The following is a 19095-nucleotide window of genomic DNA, read 5'->3' as shown; positions in this document are numbered from 1 at the left end:
ATATATATATATATATATATATATATATATATATATATATATATATATAGCGCATGTCAGATTATAAAACAAGCACAAGCTAATAACAGGGTGGGAGCGGTGTCCCCCAATGATTGGAGAAAAGGATTTTACGGCGAGTACACAAAAATCCCTATTTCTCCTACGCCTTATTGGGGGACACAGACCATGGGACGTCCCAAAGCAGTCCCTGGGTGGGGACAACATCAGATCAGGCCCTGTGTAACCGCTACTTACAAGTGCGACACCGCGGCCTGCAGAGTCCGCCTGCCCAGACTCACATCTGTGAAAGTCTGGGAATTATAGTGCTTCGAGAATGCATGCGGACTGGACGAACCCGCAAGCTTGCAGTCGTGCTGTGCCGACTCCTGGTGCCTAGAATCCAAGAAACATCGATAAACAGGGAGATAGGCTCACATCTAACACGGAAGGATTCCTGGATGGTGTAACAAATGGCCGATGAAATGGCTAAACCCTTCCTGTAACCGTCAGGAAGCAGTCCTCTTACAGTGAGGTAGCCCAAATAAAGCGTTCAACCTTCGGAAGGACGCCGTCCTCGAGACGTATCTACTCAGAGAACTCACCTCGTCCAAAATATGGGGAACCCATTCCGTTATGTGGACTGGTGCCGAAAGAGATGAGGGAAGAACGATGCCCTCATAACTGTGGGAATACAATACCACCTTGGTAACAAGGGATGGGGATGGCCTGTAGACAACCTTGCCTTCATGATAATAAGGGAAAGAAGGTCTGAAAGAACAGAGTGGCTAGCTCCGAAGACTCGTCAGGATGAGGAGATTGCAGAAAAAAAAGGGCGATGTTCCCTGATAGTAAAGTCTGTCCGGATCAAAAGGAGTCTACTGTAAGACTCCCAGGATCATTAAGGTCCCAAAGATCTAACGGTATGCGATAGGGAAGAACCACGTGTGAAGACTCCCTGCGAGGAAGTCCATATTTGCAGTTTTGTTGCAATAAGACGGAAAAATACTAGTTTAGCAAACGAAAAAAAACCTGACATGGTCAGTGCGGATCTCCCAGGATCACTGGGGCCCTTCCTGCTTCCGAAAAGATCTCGGAAGTAGTGGAAGAGGGGTGAAGGAAACTGGTACCATGGAAGAACCAGAGCATGCACAGAGATGGCTTTTGGACCTGGAGGTAGAACCATGAACTTAGAGTAAATTGGCGTTCAGTCTGGACGCCATCCGACCTACAACTGGAGTGCTCCAGAGAAGACGGATCTGATGGAAGACTGTTGTGAATTTGCTTTTTGCTCCCTCTAGTGGTTACTAGTTTTTTGACTCTGGTTTTTCTGTCTTTCCTTTTATCCGCACCTGGGTCGTTAGTTAGGGGTGTTGCTATATAAGCTCCCTGGACCTTCAGTTCAATGCCTGGCAACGTAGTTATCAGAGCTAGTCTGCTGTGCTCTTGTCTACTGATCCTGGTTCCAGTTATATCAGCTAAGTCTGCCTTTTGCTTTTTGCTATTTGTTTTGGTTTTGTATTTTTGTCCAGCTTGTTCCAAATCTATATCCTGACCTTTGCTGGAAGCTCTAGGGGGCTGGTGTTCTCCCCCCGGACCGTTAGACGGTTCGGGGGTTCTTGAATTTCCAGTGTGGATTTTGATAGGGTTTTTGTTGACCATATAAGTTACCTTTCTTTATTCTGCTATCAGTAAGCGGGCCTCTCTGTGCTAAACCTGGTTCATTTCTGTGTTTGTCATTTCCTCTTACCTCACCGTCATTATTTGTGGGGGGCTTCTATCCAGCTTTGGGGTCCCCTTCTCTGGAGGCAAGAAAGGTCTTTGTTTTCCTCTACTAGGGGTAGCTAGATTCTCCGGCTGGCGCGTGTCATCTAGAATCAACGTAGGAATGATCCCCGGCTACTTCTAGTGTTGGCATTAGGAGTAGATATATGGTCAACCCAGTTACCACTGCCCTATGAGCTGGATTTTTGTATTCTGCAGACTTCCACGTTCCTCTGAGACCCTCGCCATTGGGGTCATAACAGTTTGCCAGGCCAGTATTAAATGTTTAATGCATTGCAGAAGAGGGATTATAAGAAAGAAGATTCTGAGGTTTTTTTTTCTCCTTCCCCTTTACCTCAGAGTGGCTATGCTTGCTGCAGACATGAATGTCCAGACCTTGATTACAAGTGTGGACCAGCTGGCTACTCGTGTGCAGGGCATACAAGACTATGTTATCAGAAATCCTAGGTCAGAACCTAAAATACCGATTCCTGAACTGTTTTCCGGAGACAGGTTTAAGTTTAGGAATTTCGTGAATAATTGTAAATTGTTTTTGTCCCTGAGACCCTGTTCATCAGGAGATTCTGCTCAGCAAGTAAAGATTGTTATTTCGTTCTTACGGGGCGACCCTCAGGATTGGGCTTTTTCGCTGGCGCCAGGAGATCCGGCATTGGCTGATCTTGATGCGTTTTTTCTGGCGCTCGGTTTACTTTATGAGGAACCCAATCTTGAGATTCAGGCAGAAAAGGCCTTGCTGTCTATGTCTCAGGGGCAGGACGAGGCTGAAGTGTATTGCCAAAAATTTCGGAAATGGTCCGTGCTGACACATTGGAACGAGTGTGCACTGGCCGCTAATTTTAGAAATGGCCTTTCTGAAGCCATTAAGAATGTTATGGTGGGTTTTCCCATTCCCACAGGTCTGAATGATACTATGGCACTGGCTATTCAAATTGACCGGCGGTTGCGGGAGCGCAAAACCGCAAATTCCCTCATGGTGTTGTCTGAACAGACACCTAATTCGGTGCAATGTGATAGAAAAACCGCAAATTCCCTCATGGTGTTGTCTGAACAGACACCTGATTTAATGCAATGTGATAGAATCCTGACTAGAAATGAGCGGAAAATTCATAGACGCCGGAATGGCTTGTGCTACTACTGTGGTGATTCTACACATGTTATCTCAGCATGCTCTAAACGTATAGCTAAGGTTGTTAGTCCTGTCACCGTTGGTAATTTGCAACCTAAATTTATTCTGTCTGTAACTTTGATTTGCTCACTGTCATCTTATCCTGTCATGGCGTTTGTAGATTCAGGTGCTGCCCTGAGTCTCATGGATCTCTCATTTGCTAAGCGCTGTGGATTTACTCTTGAACCATTAGAAAATCCTATTCCTCTTAGGGGTATTGATGCTACACCATTGGCAGCAAATAAACCGCAGTATTGGACTCAGGTTACCATGTGCATGACTCCTGAACACCGCGAGGTGATACGTTTCCTGGTTTTACATAAAATGCATGATTTGGTCGTTTTAGGGCTGCCATGGTTACAGACCCATAATCCAGTCCTGGACTGGAAGGCTATGTCAGTCTCAAGTTGGGGCTGTCGTGGTATTCATGAGGATTCCCTGCCTGTGTCTATTGCTTCTTCTACGCCTTCGGAAGTTCCGGAGTATTTGTCTGATTATCAGGATGTCTTCAGTGAGTCTGAGTCCAGTGCACTGCCTCCTCATAGGGACTGTGACTGTGCTATAGATTTGATCCCAGGCAGTAAATTTCCTAAGGGAAGACTGTTTAATCTGTCGGTACCTGAACATACCGCTATGCGTTCATATATCAAGGAGTCTCTGGAAAAAGGACATATTCGTCCGTCTTCTTCCCCTCTTGGTGCGGGATTCTTTTTTGTGGCAAAAAAGGACGGATCTTTGAGACCTTGTATTGATTATCGGCTTTTAAATAAGATCACTGTCAAATTTCAGTATCCTTTACCGCTGTTGTCTGACTTGTTTGCCCGGATTAAGGGTGCCAAGTGGTTCACCAAGATAGACCTTCGTGGTGCGTACAACCTTGTGCGCATTAAGCAAGGTGATGAATGGAAAACCGCATTCAATACGCCCGAAGGTCATTTTGAGTACTTGGTGATGCCTTTTGGGCTCTCCAATGCGCCTTCAGTTTTTCAGTCCTTTATGCATGACATTTTCCGGAAGTATCTGGATAAATTTTTGATTGTTTATCTGGATGATATTTTGTTTTTTTCTGATAATTGGGATTCGCATGTGGAGCAGGTCAGGTTGGTCTTTAAAATTTTGCGTGAAAATTCTTTGTTTGTCAAGGGCTCAAAGTGTCTCTTTGGTGTACAGAAGGTTCCCTTTTTGGGGTTCATTTTTTCCCCTTCTGCTGTGGAGATGGACCCAGTCAAGGTCCGAGCTATTCTTGATTGGACTCAGCCCTCGTCAGTTAAGAGTCTTCAGAAGTTCTTGGGCTTCGCTAACTTCTACCGTCGGTTTATCGCAAATTTTTCTAGCATTGTGAAACCTTTGACGGATATGACCAAGAAGGGCTCCGATGTAGCTAACTGGGCTCCTGCTGCCGTGGAGGCTTTCCAGGAGTTGAAACGCCGGTTTACTTCGGCGCCTGTTTTGTGCCAGCCTGACGTCTCACTTCCCTTTCAGGTTGAGGTGGACGCTTCGGAGATTGGGGCAGGGGCCGTTTTGTCGCAGAGAGGCCCTGGTTGCTCTGTTATGAAACCTTGTGCCTTTTTCTCTAGGAAGTTTTCGCCTGCCGAGCGAAATTATGATGTGGGCAATCGGGAGTTGTTGGCCATGAAATGGGCATTTGAGGAGTGGCGTCATTGGCTCGAGGGTGCTAAGCATCGTGTGGTGGTCTTGACTGATCACAAAAATCTGATGTATCTCGAGTCTGCTAAACGCCTTAATCCGAGACAGGCCCGCTGGTCATTGTTTTTCTCCCGCTTTGATTTTGTTGTCTCGTATTTACCAGGTTCAAAGAATGTGAAGGCCGATGCTCTTTCTAGGAGCTTTGTGCCTGATGCTCCTGGAGTCGCTGATCCTGTTGGTATTCTTAAAGATGGAGTTATCTTGTCAGCTATTTCTCCGGATCTGCGACGTGTGTTGCAGAGATTTCAGGCTGATAGGCCTGAGTCTTGTCCACCTGACAGACTGTTTGTCCCGGATAAGTGGACCAGCAGAGTCATTTCCGAGGTTCATTCCTCAGTGTTGGCAGGTCACCCGGGAATTTTTGGCACCAGAGATCTGGTGGCCAGGTCCTTTTGGTGGCCTTCCTTGTCAAGAGATGTGCGGTCATTTGTGCAGTCCTGTGGGACTTGTGCTCGAGCTAAGCCTTGCTGTTCTCGTGCCAGCGGGTTGCTCTTGCCCTTGCCTGTCCCGAAGAGACCTTGGACACATATCTCCATGGATTTCATTTCTGATCTTCCGCTATCTCAGGGCATGTCCGTTATCTGGGTGATATGTGATCGCTTCTCCAAGATGGTCCATTTGGTTCCTTTGCCTAAGCTGCCTTCCTCTTCCGATCTGGTTCCTGTGTTTTTCCAGAACGTGGTTCGTTTGCACGGCATCCCTGAGAATATTGTGTCAGACAGAGGATCCCAGTTCGTTTCCAGGTTCTGGCGATCCTTTTGTAGTAGGATGGGCATTGATTTGTCGTTTTCGTCTGCTTTCCATCCTCAGACCAATGGACAGACGGAGCGAACCAATCAGACTTTGGAGGCTTATTTGAGGTGTTTTGTCTCTGCTGATCAGGACGATTGGGTGACATTCTTGCCGTTGGCTGAGTTTGCCCTTAATAATCGGGCTAGTTCCGCCACCTTGGTTTCGCCTTTTTTCTGCAACTCTGGTTTCCATCCTCGCTTTTCTTCGGGTCATGTGGAGCCTTCTGACTGTCCTGGGGTGGATTCTGTGGTGGATAGGTTGCAGCAGATCTGGAATCATGTGGTGGACAACTTGAAGTTGTCACAGGAGAAGGCTCAGCGCTTTGCCAACCGCCGCCGCGGTGTGGGTCCCCGACTACGCGTTGGGGATTTGGTGTGGCTTTCTTCCCGCTTTGTTCCTATGAAGGTCTCCTCTCCCAAATTTAAACCTCGTTTTATTGGGCCTTACAAGATATTGGAAATCCTTAATCCTGTATCTTTTCGTCTGGATCTTCCTGTGTCGTTTGCTATTCACAATGTATTTCATAGGTCCTTGTTGCGGCGGTACATTGTGCCTGTAGTTCCTTCTGCTGAGCCTCCTGCTCCGGTGTTGGTTGAGGGCGAGTTGGAGTACGTGGTGGAGAAGATCTTGGATTCTCGCCTCTCCAGGCGGAGGCTTCAGTACCTGGTCAAGTGGAAGGGCTATGGTCAGGAGGATAATTCCTGGGTGGTCGCCTCTGATGTTCATGCGGCCGATTTAGTTCGTGCCTTTCATGCCGCTCATCCTGATCGCCCTGGTGGTCGTGGTGAGGGTTCGGTGACCCCTCACTAAGGGGGGGGGTACTGTTGTGAATTTGCTTTTTGCTCCCTCTAGTGGTTACTAGTTTTTTGACTCTGGTTTTTCTGTCTTTCCTTTTATCCGCACCTGGGTCGTTAGTTAGGGGTGTTGCTATATAAGCTCCCTGGACCTTCAGTTCAATGCCTGGCAACGTAGTTATCAGAGCTAGTCTGCTGTGCTCTTGTCTACTGATCCTGGTTCCAGTTATATCAGCTAAGTCTGCCTTTTGCTTTTTGCTATTTGTTTTGGTTTTGTATTTTTGTCCAGCTTGTTCCAAATCTATATCCTGACCTTTGCTGGAAGCTCTAGGGGGCTGGTGTTCTCCCCCCGGACCGTTAGACGGTTTGGGGGTTCTTGAATTTCCAGTGTGGATTTTGATAGGGTTTTTGTTGACCATATAAGTTACCTTTCTTTATTCTGCTATCAGTAAGCGGGCCTCTCTGTGCTAAACCTGGTTCATTTCTGTGTTTGTCATTTCCTCTTACCTCACCGTCATTATTTGTGGGGGGCTTCTATCCAGCTTTGGGGTCCCCTTCTCTGGAGGCAAGAAAGGTCTTTGTTTTCCTCTACTAGGGGTAGCTAGATTCTCCGGCTGGCGCGTGTCATCTAGAATCAACGTAGGAATGATCCCCGGCTACTTCTAGTGTTGGCGTTAGGAGTAGATATATGGTCAACCCAGTTACCACTGCCCTATGAGCTGGATTTTTGTATTCTGCAGACTTCCACGTTCCTCTGAGACCCTCGCCATTGGGGTCATAACAGAAGACTTCCGGGTGAAGTTCCCACTCACATGAGGCAGGACCCTGACTGCGTCTGCCGCCCAGATTTCTACTCCTGAGAGGTGTAGTGCCGAGATCGCCAGATGATAGAGCGTGGCCCAACAGAGAATGTTAGGTACCTCGGCCATGACGCCTGACCGTGGGTACCTACTAGATGATTGACGTATGGCACAGACGTGGGATTGTCTGATTGAATCGGATTTGGTGACCCGCCAGAAGGCAGTAGACATGCTGTAGAAGTAGCTGTACCATTCGGATCCCCAGAACAATGATCAGGAGGAGAGGACTGGCATTGGTAGTCACTAATAACCGGAAGAAAGGATCTTCCCTGGATAAGGAAGGAGCTCAGAGACTACCCACTGAAAGCCTGATTGACCTGCAGAAAACGAGAGGAGCGAATGAAACCACTTCCATTGTCATCACCAATTTTCCTCAGAACACTCCTAGCAAATCGAAAGGAATGAGGGGATGAGTGAACAAGTGCGCGAGCTTCCTGTTGAAGGGCCACGGCCTTGTCTCAAGGGAGAATCACCAAACTTCTGGAAGATTCCAGGATCATCCTCAAAAAGGATATCTGCTGGGCTGGAAATGAGGAAAAAAAACTAAGTTTAGCTGCCAGCCCAGGAGAGAGGGTATCGCAAGAGATATAGACAAACTAGATTTTCTATCTGACAGTCGGTTGTATTTTTAATCGATGACCCATCGGGCAGGGATACTGGTAGGTATACCACAGGAGATTCTACCTGGTTAATATGCCAAGTGGCAGAATGCAAGGAGGAAAAACCGTCTCTTACTAGCGCCGCTCTATTTTGACTGTGCGGAGTTAAAATGATGAACCCTCGATCCACCATCCTCTTAACAGGGAAGTGGAAAGGGATCGTCCGCCTTCTTGCGTCATCTGCTAAATAGTGGAGATGCAGAGGGGCTGTTCGGACACCAAAAAAAGGAGCCTCTGTACATCCACAGAGTTAAGGTCCCTGGGTGGACAGAGCTGGTTGTCCGGCGTTAGGCCTGGCTGTAGAAGAGGATACATGGAGGCGACACTCCATGTGCTCGTCTATTGCTGGTGTGGGGAGATCGGTGTCCTTTAAAACCAGGCATGGCATCCCACGTCTTAGGGAGGGAATACCCCGCGTGTTTGCATATTGGCTGAAAAAGGATACCGCGCTTGCAGAGGTTTCTGTCCAGTGGATCGCTTATGCGGACGCTACCTGTCTGGGTGAATGGTAAATGCTCTGCTGGGAGTTTAGTTTCCTTAGGACACTGCGTGATCTAGAGTAGAACCGAAGTCCTCGTCAATCTACAGATATTGGTTGATGATATAAATAGGCGAATCCATCCTTTTCTGAAGTTCTGGTGAGTCCAGAACCAAGGAAATATCCGATCCATATTCAGAGACTTGTTCTCAACAAATCATTGGTGAGGGTTCAGGAAACGAAACTTCCGTTTTCTAGGCGCGTGTACATTTCTAGAATACTTGCGTCTCCTGCTAGCTGACGGCTCACATGAAGGAAAGGGAGATCTATATCGGTCCTGTGAGCACTCCGAGCCACAGAGGGATCACGGAGGGATTCAATCTCTTGTCAGAGAATCCATGGGTTGCGGCAGTGACGAAAACCCACTCAGGGAACTAGGTACTCTGGGATAAGCTAGGGTCGGCGGCGGAGGGCTCCTGAGCTCATTTAGGGTGACCGGCTTCGGACTGGTCATATGCCCTTAAGACCAGGGAATGCTGGTCATGTGCCCTTAAGACCAGGGAATGCTGGTCACGTGCCCTTAAGACCAGGGAATGCTGGTCACGTGCCCTTAAGACCAGGGAATGCTGGTCACGTGCCTTTAAGACCAGGAATACTGGTCATGTGCCTTTAAGACCAGGAATGCTGGTCATGCGCCTTTAAGACCAGGAATGCTGGTCATGCGCCTTTAAGACCGGGGAATACCGGTCATGCGCCTTTAAGACCGGGGAATACTGGTCATGCGCCTTTAAGACCGGGGAATACTGGTCATGCGCCTTTAGGACCGGGGAATACTGGTCATGTGCATTTAAGACCAGGGAATACTGGTCATATGGCAGGAAATACTGGTCATGTTAATCACAGGGGGAAGATGCAGGGGAAGAGAGCAGTACTTCCTTACCCAGATGCAGAGTCGTTGTGCCCCGTTGTGTGTGTGCTGGCAGGGTGGACCAAGATGGCCACCGGGAGTTGCAGAGGTGGTAAAGTCTCGCAGAGAGCGAGAGGTGCCAATTTGGGGTAGGAGCCACAGACGTGATGTGGGCAGAGCCTCGTGACTTCCATGAATAGGCCCAAGCAGGGGCCTAAATTTCTGCAGCCGGCGTGACCAATACCAGCGTTGCTGAGGGAAGCGATCGCTCCCATGCCAGGTAAGAAGCGCCAGAAAAGGTGGGCAGAGCCGCCTTAGCGCGCCATACTGCGGGCGCGGCTTCCGGGATGTGGCCTACACATCGGCCGAAGCCAGGGGCTAAATTTTTGCAGCCGGCTGGAGCGTTACCTCAAGGAGGTGGGCCACAGGGAAGCGGAGGCTGCCTGTCAGCATGTGAATATACCACTGAAGAGGCCCATCACTGACTGGATCCACTCACCATCGATGCGCGTCCTGGCATGGAGCCGCCGCGATGACTGGGATTCAGCGCCGAGGAAAGCGCACGCACTCTACTGTTCTGCTGCAGGTGCAGGGATAAAGGGATAAACCTCAATCCATTATCCCTTTGTTAGGGAGGTAGAGAGGAAAAGTCCGCCTCCTTGTGCCATCCGCTTTAACAGTGGTGGGACAGTGGGGGCTGCTCGGACGCCATAGAGAGGGGCCTCTGTACATCTACGGAGTTCAGCCCCCGGGTGGACAGGGCCAGTTGTCCGGCATTAGGCCTGCCTCCAGGAGAGGATACATGGAGGCGACACTCCATGTGCTCGCCTGCTGCTGGTGTGGGGAGATCGGGACTCGAAGGAATCAACGCCCCTAGAGTGAGCCCAGGCATGGCTTCCCACGTCGCAGGAGAGGATACGGAGAGGCGACACTCAGCGTGCTCGCCTGGTGATGATTCGGGGGAACTTTGAAAGGAACCGTCGCCCCCTTCACTCCGTTAATTAAAAAATAAAAATTTACAGAAAAGTAAAAAGTAAAATAAAAACGGGGTCTAAACCAGACCCTGTGTGCCTCCTACAGACACTAAGCAAGAACTGGTTAGCTGAGAGCCAGCAGGAGGGTGTATACTGCAGGGGAGGAGAGAACTTTCTTTGTATCACTTGGTGTCCTCCTAGTGGCAGCAGCATACACCCACGGTCTGTGTCCCCCAATGAGGCAGAGGAGAGATAGGTGATCGATATAAACTAAGTGAACAACTATCTTAGGTACAATTTGACCACTATTACGGTATATAAAAAGGGTATTGTCAAGTTTGGAAGTTATCTCTCCTACCTATGGGATAGATATTGAGCTCATGATCGCTGGGGGACTGACTGCTGTAACCCCCACCGGTCCCAAGAATTGAGGCTATGAAGAGCCCCATGTGAGAGGAGTGGTGGTCGATCATGCACACTGCCGCCTCGTTCATTATTATGGGAGTGCCAAAGACCAGCTGAGCGCAGTTCTTGGGCATCTCCAGCACTCCCATTAGGAATGAATGGAGTGGAGTGCTCGAACACCGCTCCATGCACACAAAGCTCTTCAGAGCCCCAGTTTATGAGATCAGTGAGGGCCCCAATGGTCGGCCCCCTAGCAAACAGGAAGTTCTTCCCGAACCCATGGATAGGAGATAACTTCCAAAATATAAAATATCCATTTAAATCCTATTTGATTGTGGGGATCAGACGACAGGACCAGTGGTGAAATTAATTTTCAAGTTTTGCCTTACCTGCATTCCATCCCAAACAAATATATCACACCCATTATGTACGCCAACACTCACAAGATCCTGCTCAGCATCTGAAAAAACCCAAAACATAAACACAAGGAATAAGGTTTACTTATAACAACAAATGCAAAGTCTTAACATGTGAATGGAGGCTGGACATAGGAATCAGAAGAAAAATCCAGAGAATTGGGAAAATAAACTTGTTGTCTCCAAAATAAATGGGTGCAATAAAGCAACCTAGAGACATGGTGGCCATTATCTCATATAACATTTGGCCTGGTGAAGAATTCTCAACAGCCAATAATACCGATGATTTATTATCAGCTTTTCACATTGTATTTTATCTTAATTACCTACCGCATAGATCCTGGAAGACATGTAACCCTGCCGGCAGAAGTTTCGCAATGCTCAGAACATGTCCTTCTACGGATGGATCCAAAAGCTTTAATAAATGCGAAGACAGGTGTTAAAAAACAAACATTGAATAGAGAGAGTAACACACTTAATTCTCATCATTATAAGGGAGACCTGCTTTTTAGAATTATATAATTAATTTATAATGAATTTCTTGGGAGTCAAAAATTTACAATGTGCTATAAAATGCAAGTGAAAAATTGTGTCGATTAGACGGCAGAACAAAGTACATTATATTCAGCTTGAAATTACACTGTGTGCAGAATTATTAGGCAAGTTGTATTTTGATCACATGATACTTTTTATACATGTTGTCCTACTCCAAGCTGTTCAGGCTTGAGAGCCAACTACCATTTAAGTAAATCAGGTGATGTGCATCTCTGTAATGAGGAGGGGTGTTGTCTAATGACATCAAAACTCTATATAAGGTGTGCTTAATTATTAGGCAACTTCCTTTCCTTTGGCAAAATGGGTCAGAAGAGAGATTTGACGGGCTCTGAAAAGTCCAAAATTGTGAGATGTCTTGCAGAGGGATGCAGCAGTCTTGAAATTGCCAAACTTTTGAAGCGTGATCACCGAACAATCTAGCGTTTCATGGCAAATAGCCAACAAGGTCGCAAGAAGCGTGTTGGGCAAAAAAGGCGCAAAATAACTGCCCATGAATTGAGGAAAATCAAGCGTGAAGCTGCCAAGATGCCATTTGCCACCAGTTTTGCCATATTTCAGAGCTGCAACATTACTGGAGTAACAAAAAGCACAAGGTGTGCAATACTCAGGGACATGGCCAAGGTAAGGAAGGCTGAAAACGACCACCTTTGTACAAGAAACATAAGATAAAACATCAAGACTGGGCCAAGAAATATCTTAAGACTGACTTTTCAAAGGTTTTATGGACTGATGAAATGAGAGTGACTCTTGATGGGCCAGATGGATGGGCCAGAGGCTGGATCAGTAAAGGGCAGAGAGCTCCGACTCAGACGCCAGCAAGGTGGAGGTGGGGGACTGGTATGGGCTGGTATCATCAAAGATGAACTTGTGGGACCTTTTCAGGTTGAGGATGGGGTGAAGCTCAACTCCCAGACCTACTGCCAGTTTCTGGAAGACAACTTCTTCAAGCAGTGGTACAGGAAGAAGTCGGTATCGTTCAAGAAAAACATGATTTTCATGCAGGACAATGCTCCATCACATGCCTCCAACTACTCCACAGCGTGGCTGGCCAGTAAAGGTCTCAAAGAAGAAAAAATAATGACATGGCCTCCTTGTTCACCTGATCTGAACCCCATAGAGAACCTGTGGTCCCTCATAAAAGGTGAGATCTACAGGGAGGGAAAACAGTACACCTCTCGGAACAGTGTCTGGGAGGCTGTGGTGGCTGCTGCACGCGATGTTCATCGTAAACAGATCAAGCAACTGACAGAATCTATGGATGGACGGCTGCTGAGTGTCATCAGAAAGAAAGGTGGCTATATTGGTCACTAACTTTTTTGGGTTTTGTTTTTGCATGTCAGAAATGTCTATTTCTAAATTTTGTGCAGTTATATTGGTTTACCTGGTGAAAATAAACAAGTGAGATGGGAATATATTTGGTTTTTATTAAGTTACCTAATAATTCTGCCCAGTAATAGTTACCTGCACAAATAGATATCCTCCTAAGATAGCCAAATCTAAAAAAAAAAACATTCCAACTTCCAAAAATATTAAGCTTTGATATTTATGAGTCTTTTGGGTTGATTAAGAACATAGTTGTTGATCAAAAATAAAAATAATCCTCTAAAATACAACTTGCCTAATAATTCTGCACACAGTGTGTTCCAACTTGCCATATTTCACTTACATTAATGCAAGTCCATGTTCATATCTGCATGTTCCTCATGGGTTTTGAATAGGTTTCTCTGGGGCCGATTCATTAAGGTTAATGCTCTATACACCAGTCTTAATGAAGGGCTCGCTAGAGTATGATGCACCAAATTCATTGAGGTGCACGCCATGTAATGAATTCAGCGCATCTTCTCTGTGATTGGAGTAAGAAACGCCAGCGCTTTTGCTAAACCTGATAGGCGGGGGGTGTAGCCACGCCCCATCCTGTTCTGGCTCCTCCCTAGCAGAGCCGCTTTCGTGTGAAAGCGGAAAAAGTCACAACATTTTTGCACAACTCCTGGTTGTGCAATATTTTTGTGACTTTTCAAAGCATTTTAAGGTATGCTAGTGCATATGGGTGATTTTCTACACAGATCATCGGAAAAAAAAAAATAATGACAGCACGCATTAGTCTTGTCCAATTTAAAGACTACTATGGTGATCCACAAAGGAAAAAAAGATGGAAGGAAGAAGAAAGAATTTCAAAATGTTGAACACACACAATTCAACATGTACAGATAAAGTAATAAGTAGTGATGAGCGAATATACTCGTTACTCGAGCATGCTCGGAGATTTAGTTTTTCTTGCCGCAGCTGAATGATTTACATCTGTTGTACTTATGCAGGCTAACAGATGTAAATCATTCAGCTGTGGCAAGAAAAACTAAATCTCCGAGCACTAAAAAAATACTCGGAGGACCCCCGAGCGTGCTCGAGAAATCTCGAGTAACGAGTATATTCGCTCATCACTAGTAATAAGTAATAATGATATCACCTGGAAAATAGTTTGCCTCAAGTCTTCTACATTTCCTCGGCGGTCCACGCTGATTTCCAGGGTACTGTCTCCTATGGAAGTCACTGGATGTAGAGCACCATTATCCAAGCGGTAGAAGGATGATAAGTGGAGGCGCAGGTTCACGGAATAGTCTTTCCTGTCAGACTCTAATCTAAATGGACACAAAATATTATCAAATACACTTATCACTTTGCCGCCAATTCCATCATTTTCTGACAGGTTTTAAGTGGTAAGAAGTCATAATGTTTTTGAACATCATGTACAAAATGATGGCAAGACTAAAGGATAGGCCATTGAAGGGAATCTGTCAGCAGGCTGAGACCGTGTTTTCAGGATATGTCACTTATTAGGCTTTGTGCTGTAGTTTAAATACAATCAGTGTTTTATCAGCAGATTATTACTGCCTGACTAGATCTCACGTGCAAGGCAGTCCAGCTAATCAGTGTAATCCTACCCCCACTACTGATTGGCAGCTTACTAATAATGTACAACAGAAGCAGCCAATCATGGGTGTGGGCGGGGTTATGCACAGCTCAGTATTCTGACCACTGCTGATCTATAACAGAAAAAAACAGGGGTTCTATCAAAAGTGCACCAAGCAGCTAGTAAGTGACACATTGCTGGAATCGGGGTCTCTGTCTCTACAACATGCTGCAAAAACGTGCTAACAGATTCCATTGCCAGTCAGCTCTTTGAAGGGGCCGCAGCACTTACAGCTACAAGCAGTTCAGTCCCACTCAAGTGAACGAGACAGAGCAGTAATAATGGCTATAGCATCTACTAACATGTTTGGAGCTGTGCCTGCTAAACGATGAAAGGAGAGCGATGCTCACTGGTGCCACCACATGGCGATTGTCAGGAGTGCAAGGAGTCAGATCCTCCCCGATCTAATTCTGATGGCCAAACCTATCATAAGTCATGTCAATCTCCTGTAAATACTGAATGAAGAAACAACAGTCATGCCCGACCATGCTGCTCCATTCATGCCCGACCCTTCAGTCCTGCGGTCTGTGTCATAGACTACATTTTTCACAATCCAGAAATTGAACGATGAATGTTAGGCCTTATGTGTTAACTGCTCAAAGCACGACAGCCTGTATTAAAACTAAAATCTTCCATCCTGATAGTGAGCATTTCGATTGTATCGTGTACTGTAGATAATCCGAGTAAGAATATGCAAAAAAAAACAAAACACCCTACTGCAGGTGATGCACTGACTTTAAAGGGGGTGGTCACTTTATCATCTTTGGTAAAGAGAAAGGGGCTGGCTTAGCTCAGGAACTGCCAGATCGCCCCCTTTAAAAACATCACAAACACAATGGAGGAGATCAATGCAGATGGGGAGTTCCTGAACCCCGTGAAGGGCGCTAAAATATCAACATTGGGGTAGTGTCCTTCATTAAAGTATATCAGTAAGTTTCATTGATTTTTTTTCATAAAAAAAAGTTGTTTTAACGCATTTCATGTAGCTGGAGAAACCTTTAATCTATTCATCTAGAAATATGTCTGCACATAAATGGAGATGGAGAGATAATCAATATGACACAAGTGAAGAGATATGGAGAACTGGAAACATGAACTTGCCTTTTCTGCTGCAGCTCCTCATTAGCTTGATCCATCTGGGACAGAAGGTGGTCGGGGACTCCGTACCGAGCATTGCCTTTAGCTAGAAAGAAATGCATATTTTCTATTACATATACTATTCCAGTACGATATGACACTATGTGAGAGGACAAGGGACATGTTACACAGGGTATTACCCTTCTGTGGTCTCTTCAGTTGGCTCCTGCGGTAGAAGAGCATGTACGCACTCTCTTTCCCCTGGAACTGTTTTTCAATGTCCTTTTCCTGGATGCCCTGTACTGACGAGTCATTGAAGTCGAACCAGTGACTGGAACTTCTTTGTGTAGAGACCGTTTTCCCTACATTACTTGGCTTACAACATTGTGGATCAGTGCCATTTACCGAATGTGCCAAGCCAACAAGGGAACCGTCTGAGCTCAAGTGAAAAACCGAGGCATGGTTCTGCAGGAACTAGGAATAAGAGCGCAAACAAAACACTTCAAAATCTGGAAAAAAAGGATTTTTGGTTGCTTACCGTAAAATCTGTTTCTCGGAGCCTCCATTGGGGGACACAGGAACCATGGGTGTATGCTGCTGCCACTAGGAGGCTGACACTATGCACAAAAAAAGTTAGCTCCTCCTCTGCAGTGTACACCCCACCGACTGGCATTATACTCTTCAGTTAGTGAGAAAGCAGTAGGAGATAAATAACAAGGTTGAAAATCATAACCACAAACATGAGAACTGTAAACGTGAGAACAGTCATAAAGCATAGAACAACAGAAATTGAACAACATGGGAGGGAGCGGTGTCCCCCAATGGAGGCTCCGAGAAACAGATTTTACGGTAAGCAACCAAAAATCCTGTTTTCTCTATCGCCTCTCATTGGGGGACGCAGGAACCATGGGACGTCCAAAAGCAGTCCCTGGGGTGGGAAAAACGGACTTCCATCAGGTCAGAGGACTCACCACTGCCACCTGCAAGATCCTTCTGCCTAGGCTGGCGTCCGCCGAAGTGTAGGTATGGACCTTGTAAAATTTGGCGAACGTGTGGATGGAAGACCAGGTTGGCGCTTTGCAAAGCTGTAGGGCGGAAGCCCTGTGGTGCACCGCCCAGGAGGCGCCGACTGCCCGGGTAGAGTGAGCCTTTATCCCAGGAGGGGGCACTCTGTTCTTGACCTGGTAAGCCTCCAGAATTGCCGTTCTGATCCAGCGCGCAATAGTCGCTTTAGAAGCCGGTAGACCTCTACGCGTGCCATCAGGAATGACGAAAAGAGAATCCGTCTTTCGGGAAGCGGACGTTCTATCCAGGTAGATCCTCACCGCCCTGACGAGGTCTAGCTTGTTCAACGATCGCTCCAGAGGATGAGTCGGAGCTGGACAAAAGGAAGGTAGCACGATGTCCTCATTGAGGTGGAAGGTAGAAACCACCTTAGGAAGGAAGGAAGGCGGAAGCCTGAGGACCACCTTGTCTTGGTGAATGACCAAGAATGGAGGTTGGCAAGAGAGGGCCGCCAACTCGGAAACGCGGCGGATAGAAGTGATGGCCACAAGAAAGGCCAACTTCCATGATGGAACTGATAGGGGAATCTCCCTGAGAGGCTCAAAGGGGGAAACCCTCAGAACGTCCAGTACCAGATTTAAATCCCATGAATCCACAGGGGCCCTATACGGAGGGACAGCATAGGCTGCTCCTTGAAGGAAGGTCTTAACCTGTGGCCGAGAAGCTAAAGTCTTCTGAAAAAGGATGGAAAGCGCAGAAACCTGGCCCTTGAGGAAACTCAGAGCAAGGCCCGAATCCAGTCCTGCCTGAAGGAAGGCCAAGATGGAAGGCAGGGAAAAGGACATAGGTGAAACGCAGGTGGACTCGCACCAACGGAAGTAAGCCTTCCAGGTACGATAGTAGATCCTGGAAGACGAAGGCTTCCGAGCCTGGATCATGGTGTGAATCACCCGGTCTGAAAGGCTGACGCTCTTAGGACTGCGGTCTCAACAGCCACGCCGTTAAACTGAGCGACCGAGAATCCGGGTGAAGATCGGACCCTGAGACAGCAGATCGGGCCTGTCTGGAAGGCGCCAAGGAGCGTCCGCGAGAAGGTTGACGAGCTCCACGAACCAAGCTCTCCTGGGCCAATCCGGGGCGATCAGAATGACTGGCACCCCTTCCGCTTTGATTTTTTTCAGCAGTTTGGGAAGTAATGGAAGGGGTGGGAACAGGTAGGGTAGCACGAACTGTGACCAAGGAATGGCCAGAGCGTCGACGCCCACTGCCGGAGGATCGCGAGACCTGGAGACGAACTGAGGAACCTTCCTGTTCAATCGAGACGCCGTGAGGTCCACGTCCGGAGTCCCCCAGCGAAGACAAATCTGATGGAAGACCTCCTGATGCAAGGACCACTCCCCTGCCGCGAGGCCCTCATGGCTGAGGAAGTCGGCGGCCCAATTGTCCACGCCAGGGATCTTGGATACCTCGGCCAGGACCAAGGAGCTCCGAGTCCCCCCCTGATGGTTGACATAAGCCACAGCCGTGGCGCTGTCCGTCTGGATTCGGATTGGTAGGCCCCTGAGAATCCTTTCCCAGTGGCGGAGAGACAGAAAGATGGCCCGAATCTCGAGGACATTGATTGGCAGAGTTGACTCCTGCGCTGACCAACGGCCCTGAACCGTCAGGTGGCGAAAAACCGCACCCCAGCCGAGCAGGCTGGCGTCCGTTGTCACCACTTGCCAGTGAACTGGAAGGAAGGACCTGCCCTGGGAGATGAGAGGTGACGTCAGCCACCAGTTGAGAGACCGTTTGACCCGAGAAGAGAGTCGGATCGGACGATCCAGGGAGAAGACAGACCTGTCCCACTGAGACAGAATGGCTTGCTGAAGGGGTCGCGAATTAAATTGGGCGAAGGGAATGGCTTCTAATGTTGCTACCATCCTCCCCAGAACCCTCATGGCCGATCGGAAGGAGGGAGGCCGAGGACCCTGGAGCAAGCGTATGCCCCGACGAAGGATGGATCCCTTGTCTTTGGGAAGGAAGACTTTGGTCTGACGAGTGTCGAAGAGCATTCCCAGAAAGATGATGCGCTGAGAAGGAATAAGGCAGGACTTCTTCCGGTTGACCAGCCATCCGAAACGGGCTAGGTTGTCGAGAACAATGGACAGACTTTCGTGAGCCTGAGAAAAGGACGGAGCCTTGATGAGGATGTCGTCGAGATATGGAAATAGAACCAGGCCTCTGACCCTCAAGATGGCCATCAGCGCCGCCATGATCTTCGTGAAAACTCTTGGGGCGGTTGCAAGACTGAACGGCAGGGCGACGAACTGAAAATGTTCCTGGAGCACCGCAAAGCACAGGAATCGGTGATGTCCGGGGATTATCGGGACATGGAGGTAGGCGTCCTGAATATCTATGGAACACAGAAATTCCTGAGCCTCCATGAAAGCAATTACTGAACGAAGGGATTCCATCCTGAAGTGCTTCAGACGAACTCTCCTGTTCAGTAATTTGAGGTCCAGAATGGGCCGAACCTTGCCGTCTTTCTTCGGTACCACAAAAAGGTTTG

General features: G+C 47.6%; 1 protein-coding gene across 2 annotated transcripts in view; it reads right to left on the bottom strand.

The window, feature by feature from the left end:
• USP40 (ubiquitin specific peptidase 40) overlaps positions 1–19095 on the bottom strand; it is a 132839-nt gene that overhangs the window by 48433 nt on the left and 65311 nt on the right. For both annotated transcript variants that reach the window (XM_077272376.1, XM_077272375.1), the window contains exons 11-15: positions 15740–16013; positions 15564–15645; positions 13959–14130; positions 11270–11354; positions 10913–10983 (exon numbers count right to left, since the gene is read on the bottom strand). In XM_077272376.1, the coding sequence (XP_077128491.1) occupies positions 10913–10983; positions 11270–11354; positions 13959–14130; positions 15564–15645; positions 15740–16013 (684 nt within the window). The remainder of the gene's footprint in view (positions 1–10912; positions 10984–11269; positions 11355–13958; positions 14131–15563; positions 15646–15739; positions 16014–19095) is intronic.

The sequence above is a fragment of the Ranitomeya variabilis genome, chromosome 7, assembly GCF_051348905.1.
Source record: "Ranitomeya variabilis isolate aRanVar5 chromosome 7, aRanVar5.hap1, whole genome shotgun sequence".
NCBI classification, from domain to species: Eukaryota; Metazoa; Chordata; class Amphibia; order Anura; family Dendrobatidae; genus Ranitomeya; species Ranitomeya variabilis.
This window is presented reverse-complemented; position numbering and strand designations above follow the sequence as displayed.